Genomic DNA, 15,765 nt, shown 5'->3' with positions numbered 1-15,765 from the left:
TTGTGGATTTGTTTTAGTGAAGTTGAAGCTGCCAAAATTTCACCTGTCCCAGTGGACCAGGCATATAATTAATGGCTAATTTGATACGTATGGATTTCGTTTAATGGAATAAATCATTTGATTTTTGCCTCTCCAATCTCTAGTGATACGTAAGTACTTATTGATTTCAAATCATTTGGCCTTCCCCAACTTTCTCCCTCCCTTTTCTTTCCTCTCTCTCTCCTTATTCTTCTTCTTTTTTAAAAAACACCATTGCTTTTGTTTGTGGCAGTTTAATTATGGGATTGACAGCCATTTTAATCTCTTCAAAGCTCCCCAACTGCCTCTTTTCAGCTAATCCAATTATATCTACTCCACAAGTTACAGCCTCATCTAAAGATGATTAATTATTGATTAAGCCAATCAAAAAGCATTAAGAAAGATTTATTTAATCTTTTCATAGGCTCTTATTTATTGTATAGAGATTATGTCAAATGTACATGTTGAGATGCTAACTCTAGTCCTCCTCCCACCCCAATAAGTCAGCAGTGTACTTTAAAAGGAGCCTTGAAGAGGCACATGAACTGCTTAAAACTTACTTCTCACAGAAACGGGCATCACCCCCTAAAAACATGTCTACAACAAGAACCAACATGGCAGCAGTTGTAATGCTGGTGGGAGTTGGAGTGAAGGAAAATGATAAAACCTCCTCTCCCTCTGCTTCCTTGCTGTTGTCCCTTAGGCCAGAAGGGCTCCCCTCGGAAGGGCCGGCCACATAGCAGTGTGACGGTGTTATAGCTGCAGAGAAACTTCCTGGGGAAGGGGAGGAACAGCTCAGTGGTCACTGGATAAGTCAACAGGAACCTAATCAAGCAGCTCTGGCTGGTACCAGAAGACTATTGCTGGGAGTCTGAAAACTCTCTTTGAGTAATGTGGATGGTTGACTGGTTGAGGCTGCTAAATATTATAAAGTAGGAAATGTGTTTCCTGATCCAAGAAATGGGGTCAGAATCATAGAACTTAAAGTTGAAGGGGCCTTAGAGATCATTTAGTCCAACCCCCTTGTTTAATAAAGGAGACTGAGTGACTTACCCAAGGTCACATATCTAGTGGCAAAGTTGGACCTGGGACATAGGCCTCTGAATCCCAGTCCAGTGCTCTTTGCAGCACACACATCTGGATTAACTGCTATAACTGTACTGAAGGAACACACTCTGAGTTCAGCTGTTCAAGGACTATGTGCCAGGAACTGTGTCATATACTGGGAAGAAAAGGAAGACTAGGCACAGCTGCTGCCCTTGAGGAGTGAGTGAAACATATACATGAAAAATAACTTAGAACATAATGGGGTAAATGCTGTAACAGAATCATGAACAAAAGAAATAACAGCTCCTGAGATGAAGCATCAACCAAATTGCCTGGGGAAGGTGGGAACGGCACCTCCAACGAGGTGTCCTATGCCATGCGAAGATAGTACAGAACTTTTCAGGCAAAGGAGTCTGTGTGGAGGGCTCTGTATAGTCCCAACTACTTGTGATTTTTTCTGTAGACCTCTTTGGATTGTGTCAATTTCTTTCTCGGCTCCCATGAAGCTGGGACAGGGCCCAGTGTTTGGGGAGTGGCGAGGTTCAATGAAGGAGCAGGAGGAGGCAAGGCTGCAAAAAGGGTAGTTGGGGGTCTAGTGGTCAGGTGTCTTGAATGCCAAAGCAAGGAGCTCGAGTCTTAGCCTGTAAGGAATGCCCTATCAGGTTTGCTTTATAGGGAAATATCTCTGGCAGCAGTGCAAAAGACACACTGGAATAGGGGAAACTGCGGCGGGGAGACGAGCCATGAGGATGTCACTGTAACAGTAATGGCATGAGAGGAGACAGAGAGCTGGATCATGGCTGTGGCTGTAGGAAGGAAAGGCCTTCCTTCCAGGGCAGAGCTGTGGTCCGCTGGAAGGGTGGAGGTAGGGGGTGAGGAGCAGAGCGTGGCAGTAGCCTCGCTCCGATGACCACGTGGGTGGCGACCCGCTCGCTGCGGCAAGAGCACAGCAGGTGCAGCAGCTCGGGGGCGGGGGGCAGACACTGACATCTTTCAGGACAGCAAACAGCTCTGCATGACAACCAGGGAGAAATGCTTAGAGGAACCAGAAAACAATCTGCTTCCACTGAAACTTCTCTTCAGCACGCATACATACTATACATATCTATACTTCAGTAACAGTTTCCTAGTTCTGATGGTGCTGAAGGACTCTGTGATACTGGACACTGTTTACTAATAATCGATACCAAAGGAGAAGGGGATCACCTTCTGGGGTGAAACATTAAGGGATCAGAAAGTTCAAAGGTCTGAAGGGGCTGGTGGACTGAGGGTACAGTAAGGTGGGGGTGGGGTTGAAGGGTTTGGGTAGGTAGAAGTCTGATCAGCAGATGAGACTATAGGAATTCTACCAAGATAGTGAATTGCTGGGTGGATATGCCATCACTCCTAACACTCCAGCATTTCTTTGGTAACAGGATGATATTGGAGCTAGCTGCCAGCTTGCACAAAGTAGCTAGCACTTTCTCATCCAAACCCAGGAGGAATATTTTCAAATCAAGTCCATCGATTTCACCCCTACTCCCTAATCCAATTTTATAGTAGAAATAATTAAGAACATTACAAAAATTTTATGGCCAAATTATGGGAATTCATCTGTAGAATAAAGGGGCTCATATTTTAATTCTCATTTGTGAACTATTCTTCTCAAGGCTTTATTTTTTAGGTCTTCTGTATCACCCCTCTACTAACATAGAAGCTCCTCTGAGGGTATGAATTGTCTTTTCCACATGGCTCCATGCGATGCTTGGTCTTACTGACATTCCTGTAGGAGAGGTGTCAGTGGTAACTGGCCACATAATCATGCATTCGTGCAAATAAATTAAGGCAGCAATGTGATATAGTGGAAAGAACAAAAAGATCTAGAGTCAGGAAGTCTGGCTGAAGTCCTGGCTCTTCCACTTACCAGTTGTGTGATCTTGGGCAAGTCTCTGAGTCTCTGTATTCCCATCTGTGAAATGGGGATAATGATACTAGCACTACCTACTTCCTAGTGATGACTTAAGGGGTAATAGTACTAGCAGTGGTAGTAGTAATTGCAATAATAATAGTGCAGATGAAAGAGCTCTATGAACTGTAAAGGAGTCCTAAATATTAGTTATCATTATTGTGGTATAGTGAAAGGCATATATAGGTTTTGGAATCAGACAGACCTAAGTTCTAATCCTGGATCTACCACTCACTAGCAGTAAGACCTTGAACTCTCTGAACTTCAATTTCCTTATCTGTAGAATTGGGATAGGAATACCCAGTTCACTGAGTTGTCATGAGGGTGAAAGGTCATTCTACATAAAAAGTGCATAGTGCAATGGCCGAAATGTAGTTGGAACCCACAAGATGCATTTCCTGTCCCTTATGTGTTTATGGAAGGAAGGTTTCCACAAGATTGTTAGGGTACTCTTTGGGAATAAGTGGGAGAAGAATATGCAGAAGCAAATAAAAGACATGGTCCCTGTCCTCAAGAAGCTTTTAGTCAGTTCAGAAGGTAAAACACACACACATTAAACAATATTAAAGGAATTACAGAACAGCAGATCAACAAGCTTGAGATGATTAACAGGCAGAGCCCTGCTTTCCCTAGCTTGACAGTTCTGTACACCCTTACTGTATCTGAAATGTGTTTAAAGGTGATTTCTCATACTGTTTGTTTGGGAGTGGAAGGAGAGAGGATGACTTACAGATATGTTACTGTTTTTTGCTTATGGACTCCGGGCTTACTTTTCAAACCCCCATCTTAACGATTCTGATCTTCCTCTCTATCATATAGCAGCCCACAAATACCAAAATGAAGTCTGATATAGAGACTTACTCCTAAAAGGTCTGATAAATGACCTGGTTATACTAAACTGTTTCATTTAATAAGATCTGTTGTATCTAGATCAGCAAGATGTGGACAGAGAATGGGAAGCATTCATGAATACCACAGAACCGTTATTCCACCAGTCATATGGGCTATGTACACGTGGGAGGGACGCAGAGGAGATGGGGATGCTGATCACAGGCTCCCGGCAGGAGATGGACTCAGGGCCAGACTGTAATGGCAGTGATGGACATGGATTCATGGGGAGAAAGGCATCCCAGAAGCAGAAGATTAGTCAAGCAAAGGCACAGAAGCAAGAGTTAGTTGTGTGCAGGGATTGGCAAGCAGGCTGGCTTGGCAGAGGTAAAGGAAAAAGAAAGCTCAAAACAGATATGGGGTACAAAAGAGGATTTGGATGGAGACTTTGAAATCCTGGGCTGACAAGTCTGGATTATAGTACAGAGGTATTTTTGTCTTCTAATTCAAGGGTCCCATATTTAAGAATATTTATTAAAAAGTAATTCTCATTACAAACATTGAAGGCTATAAAACAATATTCCTTTGACATATTAAAAAGAAAATGTTCTATGCTTTATTCATTTTCATATCCCTATGTGTCTAGCACAGTGCCTTGCAGATAGTAGATCCTCAATAAGTGTTTATGAACTCAATTTTGCTGCAGTTGGTATTATCTTGCATTTTCACAGAAAGAAAAGGTATGGTGTTTTATGGGACTCCTAATAAACAAACCCTGACCAAGAGAAAAGCTGGATCTTTGGGTAGAAGGTTCACGTTCATCACCAAGATTTACAGTTAGGAAAAGTATTAGCATTCTACAGGAAATTCTGCATAATGCTTTCCAGGGATTTCTCGTTCTCTACTGGACTGTGAGCAACTTGAGGGCAGAGTCCATGTCTTACCTGGCTGTGATTTGCAGTATCTAGTATAGGATGGGTGCATAGTAGGTGCTCAGTAAATGTTTATTGAAAGAATATAATACATGGGTCATAGCATAAATGGACAATGGTAGAGAACCATTTGCCAGGAAACATCCTCATATTATTTTAACTGCAATTATTTCCCTGATGAGTCAGTGTCATCAGACATTCTGACAGTCCCGAAGTCAAAGCCTTCTTTGTACCATACAACCTGGAATTTCCAACCACTAATTAGTATAGACTCAGCTGCTTATATATGGGGCATCAGTGGGTCTAGATTCTAGTGTCCGATTTTCCACTGACTTGCTGGGTGTCCTTGGGCAAGTCATTTCCTTCTCTGGGCTTGAGTCTCCCCATCTCTATAAAATGAAGGGGTTGGACAAGATGATCCCCAAGATTCTAATTCTAGGAGTCTAAATATTAGGCCGCTAAATAATTTTGATCTACTTAAAAAGCTGCTAGGTTTTTTAAGACACTAAAACTCAATACTGCTAAACTTTTGTTTCTAATCAAGATCTTCTAAATCTAAGAGTCAAACACAGCATCCTACCTAATTGTCACTGACATACACCAAGACCACAAGTCCTTCCTGCAAAACTACCAGCAAATGATTAGAATGATTCCGAAAGTAAATCAAAGCAATGGCAAATATTACAAGGAAGGATCTAAATTCATTCATGGCCCTCAATAAACAGGCCATTTCATGAAGAGTTACTGGTCCTAAATTATGAAGGTCCCATCTAAAAAGGATGGCTAGGTGTCAGATATATGTAGATCATGGTTAAACGAAGATACTGTATATTGAAATGTGCATCAGGATTAAGATATTCACATAGCAATAACTCCTTCATACTTACCTTCAATGCTATACACAGGCCTTAACACAAGTTAAGACTGCCCTCGTTATCATCAAAAAGTACAGTGATGTCTACTGGATAAAGAGCCCATTCTAGGCACTGTGACAGTATCATGGCGGGCTTCTCATCTGATCAGGCATCTGGCCAGGGAAGAGATAAGCCTCCAAGAATGTTCAACTGGAACGAAACATCATTTAGAAATTTGATCTTACTAAACGATAAGGAACCATAATCTATAAGGGCTTGGCCAGGCACGAGGACACAGATAAAGCACGTCCAAGAAAGGAAACCTTATTTTGCCCCAGCCTAACCCTTAGGACTGCTAATGGAAACCAAAAAGTACTTTCTTAAAGATTTAGGGGTGGGAGATTATGGGATTTATACCATATTTAAAATTTTATAGTCTGTCTTTTTTTTCCCCAGATATAGTTCAACATTTTCCTGAGCCACCATTTCCCTGTAAGTATGGTCCTCTGGGATGCCTGGGCTTATGTAACCTCTCAGGACCTTAGAGAAGGTTCCACTTTTTAGGCTTCTGGTTCCTACATAACTCTTTCTCCCAGAAATGACAGTGCAATATTGGGGCTCAGATACTAACATACCCAATAGCACATTATAGAATAGGCCAGATGTGTATGTGTATAAAACACCTTACTTGACCTGGAAACAAGAGAATACTCTTGCCCACAGCACATGTTTTTGTGCAATACAAACAAAGCATTCAATTCAAGTGTACTTGTTGAAAAACAGGACATAATTAAGCAGTTGGTAAAATGCATTCTTGTTTCCCACTTGCAGATCTCCCAAGAGTCCCTTCGAATTTACCTATACGAGTTTCAGCTTCCCGCTTGCCACTTAGCTTGATAACGACTCAAAAATCATTCCCTTGTTTTCAAGGGCTCTTCTTTCTTGTCTGCTCTGTGTACTACAGGGCAGTATTGACACATGGAATTAATGACAGGGTCTGTAATGAAACAACAGTCATGCAAACACCAGTCTGCTCTTTTGATAAAACAGCATGTTAGAGACCTATTCACCTCCCTCTAATTGAGTACTGCATAATAGTTCCGATCCTTTTATGTAACATATTTTGTTCTATGATTAGAAAAGAAGAAAAAGGGGGAGCCTATGAAGCATTGCTTCCTCCAATCACCCCCTGATTAATTCTCTGATTTTAATGAGGGTGGCTGCTATTTAGGCAGGTCCTGTTACCTACTTGTTTTGTTGACTTCTGTACAATGTATAACAAAACCCATGATGGGATAATTGGGAACCATTTCTTTGGCACAGGGATTCCTGTTCTTAATGTAAGGTTGGCTTGGGAAAAAAAGAACCCTGGCATTTAAAATTAGCCATTTCATATTTAATTCCCTTTCACATTTGAAAGATAGGATGAAAATTAGTATATAAATAAAGCATTTTAATTAACAGAGCTTTTCCAAAAGTGCCTGCAGTAATGGAGCCTGTGAGAGCCCGGAGAAAGCAGCTCTGTAATCTTTGCTATAATTCCAAGTCTGAGAGTGCATCTTATTTCAAGATTTCAGCATCAATGAAACAGTCCATATCCACTGAAGTACAATGGATTTCCCAATAACTTGTGATATTCTTAAGTGTTTTTAATGCTTTTTTCCTCACAGAAATTAAAACAACCTTTGGCACTGGTTAACATGTTCAGTTATATACTATGGAAGAGTGTCCTTTGCTGGTCCTTCATCTTTCAGTTAATCTTTCATCTAATGGCTTCCTAGTGCTGACTGGTTGGTTTTACTGTTCTTTCACTAAGCCACTAACCCAGTAGGCAGGAGAGGTGTGGTGACTTTTCTATACCAAATTCGAGGTCTTCAAGCTGCATTTTTCAAAAGCATTTCTGAGATCCTTCCCTCAGCCTCACCATTATGCTTTGGGATTGGGTACAGTTGGGAAGGTAAAATACGTAACATAAAAATATCAATCCCAAGACAAATGGATATGGCATGTTATCTACACCATGTCCTTCCACTTTGGGAGTTGCCTAAACAGGCAACAGTCCTGTAAATAAGGAAGTCTTTCTAAAGTTAATTTTCTTGATATGATCACACTGAATGTAAGAATTTGTTAGAATACCTATAATCATTCTATTTTCAAAATAATTAAAAGACTTTATTAACATAGAATCATAGCAGTTTTACTGGTTTCCTTCATATGAAGTTGTTTCTGTTTATTTTGTTTTTGATATAAGCTACATAGGACCTGACTTGATATTTGAGAAAAGCTCAACTATGGAATGAAAAAGCAGGAATGAATGGCCTCCAAATCTTAATTTTTTTGTCAGGTAAATATGCTTACTCTTTGTCTTCGTGCTTTGCATCTATTTAAAATTTAGAGCGTATTATTAAAAATAATCAGACTGACAAATCTGAGAGCTGTTTGTTGGTAATTTTTCAAAATAACATAAGATCTGGAATATGAAGACTAAGAACCAAATCCTGACTATGTCATTAACCAGATGCCTGATTTTGGTTCAGTCACTTCATCATTGGTCCCATTTACTCCTCAATAAAATATCTCTTGCCCTATCTAAAATTCACAGGGCTGTTTTAACAGTCAGTGGAAGTACTTTTTAAACTTTAAAGCACTATATAAATATTAGTCTTTCATTATTCTCATTTCTGTTAGAAGATCACATGCAAAGCTTCTAAAAATTTGCTATCCACCTCACATTAAAGAGCATGGTTAAGAAAATATAGAGAAAGAGGTTAGGGATAGTGCTAGAAAAATAAAACTCAGTTTTGTCCTTAACTGAAGGTGATCTTTATTTCTTGGTAATTTCTCTACAGAACCTTTCTTTCCTGTTGTCCAGAATTAGCAAAATAAATATTAATAAGAGGTCAGCATGCCAGCTGACACTGTTGAATAAAGCAGTAGAAATGGAAGTTCGTACATGCTCTTCTCAATCAGAAAGTCTTAAAAGTTAAAGGAGGAGGGTGACTCAGAGCAAATAGTCAATGGAGATTATTCTTATTTGATGTTTCTCTAATAAACAGAAGTCATTTCACCTAGTGCTTAAACCAAGAGCTCCAAGTAGGCATTCCTACTACAGAGTTAAAGGACAATGACTACCGATAGGCAATACAAAGTTTGCATGACGTCCTACTAAGAGATGTCTAGCCAGTTTCTCAAGTTAATCCTCCCCTACCACTTTAAGGGTATATTAGTTTAACTGGATCCAAGTTCCCTTAATTAAGCTTCTAAGCAACACTGCAGTGTATTTTAATGATGTAGAACAGTGCTATCTAATACAAATATAATGTAAGCCATATATGTAATCTTAAATGTTCTAGTAGCCACATAGAAAAAAATAGGTAAAATTAATTTTAAAATAATGTTTAATCCAATATATCAAAAATTATTTCAATATAAAATCCATATTAAACAACTGAGATATTTATTTTACATTCTCTTTTTGTACTGAGTCTTTGAAAGTCTGAGTATTTAACACTTACAGGACATCCCAATTCAGACTAGCCATAGTTATATATGGGTAGTGGTTACCATATTGGACAGTGCAGATCTAAAGGATTTTCTGATGTAAACAATTAAGATCTTGACACTTTCGTACCTAAATAGATCTCACAATGCTATAAAGACTGGATCATATTTCTGAAATGTACCTAAAAAGCATTTCCTTGATTAACTCATCATAAAGGTGGGAGTAATCACAGTTATTTTTGTAAGTAGAGTAAAGTAATTTAGTTACAAGAAAAAAATTATGTAGTTATTGCTTTTCAGTCATAAATTACCTGTCCCAGCTTCCATAAGTTTAAAAATAACCTTTGGATTAAAGGGGAACTATTACTATATTTGATACTTGCATTTATTAAGAAAGCCATGTCCCAAATACTACACAAAGGCTGGCAAGATATATATATTGGATAAGGAGGAGATAAGAAAAGGAAGAAATGGAAAACAATTATTTATATAAATGTAAATTTTAGAAGATTTTGATAGAATATATAAGCAATAAAGGCAATGTACCTTGTTAAACAGTGATGGGGTAAGGGTAGAGTAGAAGATTAATCAGTCCTGGTTCCAATTAAGAAACTAAAGGGGATTAGAAAAGTCGAAACTTGAAATATTATTTCCCTTGGTTAGCTTAGGCTTAAGCCAGTCAATCCTCTCTCCCCTTTTGTGGAGGAGGCCGCGTCACTACATGAGGCTCGTATGCTGTAGCTGAGGTGAATGCAGTTGTCTTAGCCACACTGGACTTGCTTAACCACATACAATCCCCGTTCTAATCTCCCGCTTAAATTGCAGGGGCTTATTTTTTTTCCAATTCAGAAAAGGAAAGAGGAGGTGGAGAGGCAGGCAAATTTCATCCCCTTTTCCACCTCTGTTCTCACATTAAAAAAAAATGTCAAAGGAAGCTTTCTATAATCTTATGCCTCAGGCCTTAATGCTTATGTCTGATAAATATTACAATTATTCTATATTAAAGAAGTTAGGTACCCCAATATTTAAATTAGCCAGTCGTGGGCCAAAGTACCTTATAGAATTCCTTTCCAGACCTGAATTTTATGACATCTGGCCAAGAAATGGAACTGACAAAAGTATACTTTCAAGTCTTTAAACCATGTAGGCTATTTTATTGAGCAAAAAATTAACCTTCGATTTGGGGATCTGCTTTATACATTATTTCATCATCACACACTGGGGAAACCACAGGGTACAAGGCACTGTACTAGCTAGACATGATGGGATTTATGGGGTTCAAATTATTCTCAAACTCTTAAGACCTCTAGGTCCATTGCCAATCCCCTTACCTACATCTGTCACAAATACAATCCTTACTAAAAAAAAAAAATCACTTGGAATATACTGTCAGTTGGTGGTCAATGGGAAGAAAATGTTTGAGTGCTAATCTCTCCAGTATCCTTAAAAATCTAGCTGAGATAAAGCTGCTAAGGTGGTGAGCAACTTGAGGCAGTGGCTATGTCCAGCATGGAGGCAAAATGGAAATGTCATTTTAATTTTTGCATTGGTGGTTTTACACTTTTGGTGGTAAATAACATCTGTACCCTACACCAGGCTCAGTAACAGTACTTGGCATGACCAACCTTAGTCATCACTTTGGTAAGTGCTTTGGCACGGGCCACTGTTGCTAACCACCATCCTGGTGCAGGTCGTTCACATCTGCTCTCCTATGGATGGAAAAAAGGAAGTGTCTAGCGTCCATTCATTGGCCACATCACCTCCAATCCTATCCTTTACTCTCACGCCTTTCAAATCAGGCCCAGGAGAAAATGATTTCACTTTTGGAAAGAAAGTTAATCAGACAAAGCTACAGTACACTCTTGGCACAGCAAGACTTGGTGGGATGCGGAACATCCTTGGAGTGACAGTTGAAGGAACTAACCAATAGCACACTGCTGAAGAGGATGATTAGGAAATGTTCTGGCAAACACTGACTCTAACAGACAGACACAGTAGCACAGTGGACAGAGCAAAGGTCTTGAGTTCTGGAAAATGAAGTTCTTAGCCTTACTTTAGCTAGAAAGACAATGTATGTGAAAGTGTTTTGTAAACTGTGAAAGGAAATGGATTTTCACCAGTCATTAGCTTGGAAATGTTTGGGGCAATTCTTTGGGCCTTGCTTTCCCCAATGATAAATCTGATAACATATTACTCAAATAATGATAAAATAACCTGAGCTCTTTGGAAGAAAGATGCAGTATGTGAATAAAAAAGATTTATCTTATTAACAAGAGTAAGTTTCCCTCTACCTAGAATGAATGGTCATTTCTCCATTTGTCAATTCAATACCTCTTAAACTTCAAGGATCAGCACAAATGCTACCTTCCCTGTGAAAGTCCCTGATTTATCCCAACAGAATGAACTGCTCCTTCTCCTGGGTGCTCACAGTTCAACACAGACCTTATTTTGTCATTACTTCCTTCTATTCTAGAACAGATTACAGCCATATCCCACAGTAATAAGAAGTAATCATTTCCAAAGATACGGACTACCACATTCACCTCTGAATCTCCCTCATCTTCCTAGCACAGTGCCTTGCACAGAGCAGCTGCTTAATAAATGTTCCCTGAATTTACTGAATTTAGTCTACTTTGGCTTTATGGCATCTTTTTAACCTCAAAAAACCAAACCAAAAATGACAGTGAAAAGTGAGAAGAAACTTAAGACAAACACATAAGACACATAAAGAATGGCTTCATTCTTTGCATTCCTGCTTTGGAATGCCCACTGCTGATCTCCATACAGTTTTGTCACTGATTGTTATTAGTGAGAGCAAATGTTAGAAAGCACATAAAGGCAGACAATGTAAAAATCCCACCACAAGTCATGAAAAAAGTCTGTGATTTAGGACTATTCTCAAAGTTGCCTTAGCTTCAACTTTAATGGCAAAATTCATACCATCAAAGCCAACACAAGACATATTTGCTCTGCTTTATACATGTGAAAATCAGTATCACCTTCAGATTGAGCTGGGCATCTGCTGGGTGTTTACTCATCTAGGGCAAATGGGCCAGTTGGATAGCATCTGTGTTATCTTTTAAGAACTCATATTATTGAAATGAAATTTATTCAACCTAACTAGTTCACTGTCTTCACACTAATATGCTCTACTCAGGTCCTTGTTAACATTTCCCCCTCCAGCTTCTACCAGATGGACTCTGTTGGTTCTCATCCCAACTGCTGTACTTACAGCACTGTTTCATTAGCTACCTCAGATCCTTTTGGAAGTACAAATCTTACTTTTATATACTCATTCAGAACCTTTTACCCTGCCTCCTATAGGTTTGTCCTATCAGCATCTTCTCTTTTATTGTAAATTCATTCAGGGAAGGAACATGTATATTCTATCCAAAGGTATGGAGAATGTCACATGCAAACAGATAACAATGTCTTTTGAAGACTGTGAGCATAGTGAGCTGTAAATTCTAACCTTCTTGGGAAAATGATGGAAATTTAAAAGGACTAACTGGAAGTCAACTAAATTCTAGTCATATTAGCTTTGTAGATGATGAAGCTACTTACTTCTATGTAACTTCCACCACATTACCAGCATCATGTGAAAACTCAGACTCTGCAAAGGGTCTAAATACCCTAACTTGTCACACTCCCCATGTCAGCCTCTTCTTATTTTTGAACACTTCTGCTCTAAGCCTCCTGCTGTGCTCTTAGCCTCTGCTTGTTTCTTTATTACACCTTTCCCTTTAATGGTTGGCTTTCTGGCTTTCCCATTCTAGTTGCTACTCCTCTTGATTGAGGGATACTAGCCTTTGCATAGCTGTTGTGAAAAAGGAGATGACCAGAAGAAATTCACCTTCCGGTGGCAGCTGCCACCAACACACAGAAGCACTCACTCAAGATGGCTTAAAGGAGACAGTGACTCAATGTACGACTAGAAAATTGAGCAATTCAGGCAAGTATGAAAGGAATTAATACTTTCTAATAACTCCTCCAAGATGACTAGTTGCTTATTAGTATATATTTAATTATTTTCAAAACTGGCTATCTGGGGAGGGGAAGGAGGTGTGAAGCAAGAAGGGAAGGGGAGATTGTTTTTAGAATCCCTAATTAATACAAGTGCCTGCTTTCAGAAAATCCTTCATTTGAGCTATTCCTTTTCACTTTTTCCTATTGGGTGCGTGACATTTTAGAATTCTTGGTTTTAGCAGCAATCCAAAAAGAAAGAACTGCAAACTTGCACATCAAAAATGGGAGGAAAAAAAAAAAAAAAGCATCATGATTTGGAACAAAAACCAAAACAGACTAAAACAAAAAATACAAGCAGCAGCAAAATCATTGAACCTAATTCACAGCATCTTTTTGAAGACAGGGAGGTTAGTTGGTTAAATATCACAATGACCTAGTAGTTACTATCCTAGCTTTGAGAGTTTAAATGTTTAAGAATGCACATCCATAAGCGGCACATGTAGAAGAACCATGGTAGCCAAGAGAGATCTGAACTACTGCTGCCTGGGCCATCCTGTTCCAATCAACATGGATTTCCAGAGTTGCTGTTCTATGGTAACTCTCAGTGAGAGAGACAAAGAAATAGAACATCTTTAGAAACCAAGCAAAAAATGGATGGGAATACAATACCTGGAAAGTTTATCAAGCATGTTGACAAGTTTCATGGCTTCATATTCTTTTTGTTCTTCTGTCATTTCATCTATGGGGTTTGGCATTGGTTCCTCTAAATGACCAGTGATAAGATTAATGCTACAAAAAGAAAAAAAAGTTATGCTGTATGTTTTCAAATTATGCTCTTTCTATACTTTTCTGGTCCAAGTTGTAAGTTATAATAAGAAAGAGTATAATAGCCAAAAAATTGGCAATAGCAATTTTATGATATAGAACTGCTATAGGAATTTTTTTTAATTGACTTTTCCTGCTAATTTGCTTTGGGAAATGGGTGATAGCAAACTTGCCAACTTTTTTTTAAAGGCATGGCTGCTTTTTAAAAATATGAAATTTGATTGGTGCCGTTAGGATAAATATCCTTGGATGCACAGCTTCTTCATTAATTATATAAGGGACAAATGATTTCAGAGAAGGAGAAATCTATTCTGTGATACAGCATAAAACAAATATGTCAAAAAATTGGAAAAATGATGACAGAGAGGCTGGAATCTGAAAATGAAAGCATGCCCATTTATAATCTCAGGAAATTAGTCCATTAGTGAGACCACAGAAGGCAATGAGTGTTTAAATAATAAAAGATAAAGCAAAAGAACAATTTTAATTAGATTTGATCTGACCTAGATTAAAAAAAGGAATGAAATCTAGCCTACCAAAAGACAGGTATACCATCTAGCTTTCTGGAAATAGATTTAATAAAGTACTTAAGATGAATACGTTCCATAAACTTTGTATGAAGTTCTAATACCAAACAAAACTATCCTCTTAATTAAAAGCCACATTATTATTATTTTTTTTGACGAGGTGAAATAAAAGATAATTCTTTCAACGGCTGCCAAATATTTATAGCTTAAGCATCTTTCTGGAGAAGCAGACAAGAGGTTACAGCATTTTGTACCAGCCACGTACACACAGTATGTTTTTAATGATCAAATGAAATATCCCTGCAAAAGGCAAATCGCTGATAAGTTACTTTCTAGGGTCTACAAACACAAATGGTTTCAGGGGCCAGGCCTTAAGGATATGCAAAATTGGTCAAGTATAAATAACATGGAGTATTGGGGACTAGGGTAAAATGGAGAACAGTGCTAGTCTAAACAGGGAAAAAAAAATCATGCAGGCCAAAACCAAGACACCACGATTAATTACATCATCTGGTGGCTAGTTTGCCAGCCCTGCTTTAGACTTTTACTTGGGCAAGTTAACTTTCTTTACAGAGCAGGGCTTTTCTCACTTGGAGCAAGGGCTAGGTACTATAATCTGTTACAAAAAAATATTTATTTTTCTACATTCCTCAGAGGCTGCCTGACATACAGATTCTTACAGAAGGACTCAATGCTCACCATCCTTAAAAACCGGATCTAAAACATCTGTTTCGCCATTCTTTCATAAGACCTATGTCTATAGCCATGGTTAAAAAACTTTTTCCTTCGAAGTAGTGGAACCCCTCACCCTTTTTATTTTAACAAATGAAATCTACATAGAAAGCTGATTTATGAAATAGATGAAAGTGGAACTGCTCAGGCAGAAGAGGGGATAGGGATGGCCAAGGAGAGTGCAGGCCTAGAATCCCTTCTATTTATCTGCACTCACTTGCTTCCTCTTAAGGCAGCCCCTAAGGCACTTTCAGGAACTCTGGGGAAACAGTCTGAAAACCCATAGGCTTCTCAGTGATTCTTAGCCTTGGCTATACATTGGAATCACTTGAGAAACTTGAAAGACAGGCCTCACCTGAAACCAACTAAATCTGTTTTGGTTTTTTTCCAGGTGATTGTGATGCACCTTGAGGTTAAGAACCACTGGGATAGAGTGCCTACTTGAGACATTCATTGTGTGCTACTAGTCTCTCCCTTTTTTCAGGTGCTCATAAAAGAAAAGAAAAAGGCGTCTAGTTGGTGGCCATTAACAAAAATGCCAAACGGGGTCATCACCAAAAGTCAAGAACAAAGAGGACCCAGACGAGGCT

The 15,765-nt window shown here is 38.8% G+C and overlaps 1 protein-coding gene and 1 long non-coding RNA gene across 10 annotated transcripts in view; one reads left to right on the top strand and one right to left on the bottom strand.

The window, feature by feature from the left end:
• The window catches only part of LOC117201139 (uncharacterized), a 101,725-nt gene extending 88,653 nt beyond the window's left edge, over positions 1 to 13,072 (top strand). The window contains exons 6-9 of the long non-coding RNA XR_007470109.1: positions 18 to 149; positions 6,081 to 6,116; positions 7,876 to 7,968; positions 12,902 to 13,072. This is a non-coding gene — a long non-coding RNA (uncharacterized LOC117201139). The remainder of the gene's footprint in view (positions 1 to 17; positions 150 to 6,080; positions 6,117 to 7,875; positions 7,969 to 12,901) is intronic.
• Positions 1 to 15,765, bottom strand: part of RIC8B (RIC8 guanine nucleotide exchange factor B) — a 121,238-nt gene that overhangs the window by 3,681 nt on the left and 101,792 nt on the right. Inside the window, exons 9-11 of one of the 9 annotated variants that reach the window (XR_004483087.2) lie at positions 13,761 to 13,880; positions 6,483 to 6,621; positions 5,658 to 5,834 (exon numbers count right to left, since the gene is read on the bottom strand). The exons of 1 other annotated variant lie outside the window; for it this stretch is intronic. Coding sequence is in view for 3 of the 8 variants with exons in the window: in XM_049694416.1 (XP_049550373.1) it covers positions 10,795 to 10,834; positions 13,761 to 13,880 (160 nt within the window). In the remaining 5 variants the exon portion in view is untranslated. Of the gene's footprint in view, positions 1 to 5,657; positions 5,835 to 6,482; positions 6,622 to 10,750; positions 10,835 to 13,760; positions 13,881 to 15,765 lie in introns of all 9 variants that reach the window. 7 more of the 9 variants (XR_007470106.1, XR_007470107.1, XR_004483088.2 and 4 more) reach the window with 7 other exon arrangements.

Source organism: Orcinus orca, chromosome 11 (genome assembly GCF_937001465.1).
Source record: "Orcinus orca chromosome 11, mOrcOrc1.1, whole genome shotgun sequence".
NCBI lineage: Eukaryota > Metazoa > Chordata > Mammalia > Artiodactyla > Delphinidae > Orcinus > Orcinus orca.
Note: the sequence above shows the minus strand (reverse complement) of the source record. Positions and strands in the feature narration are given on the sequence as shown.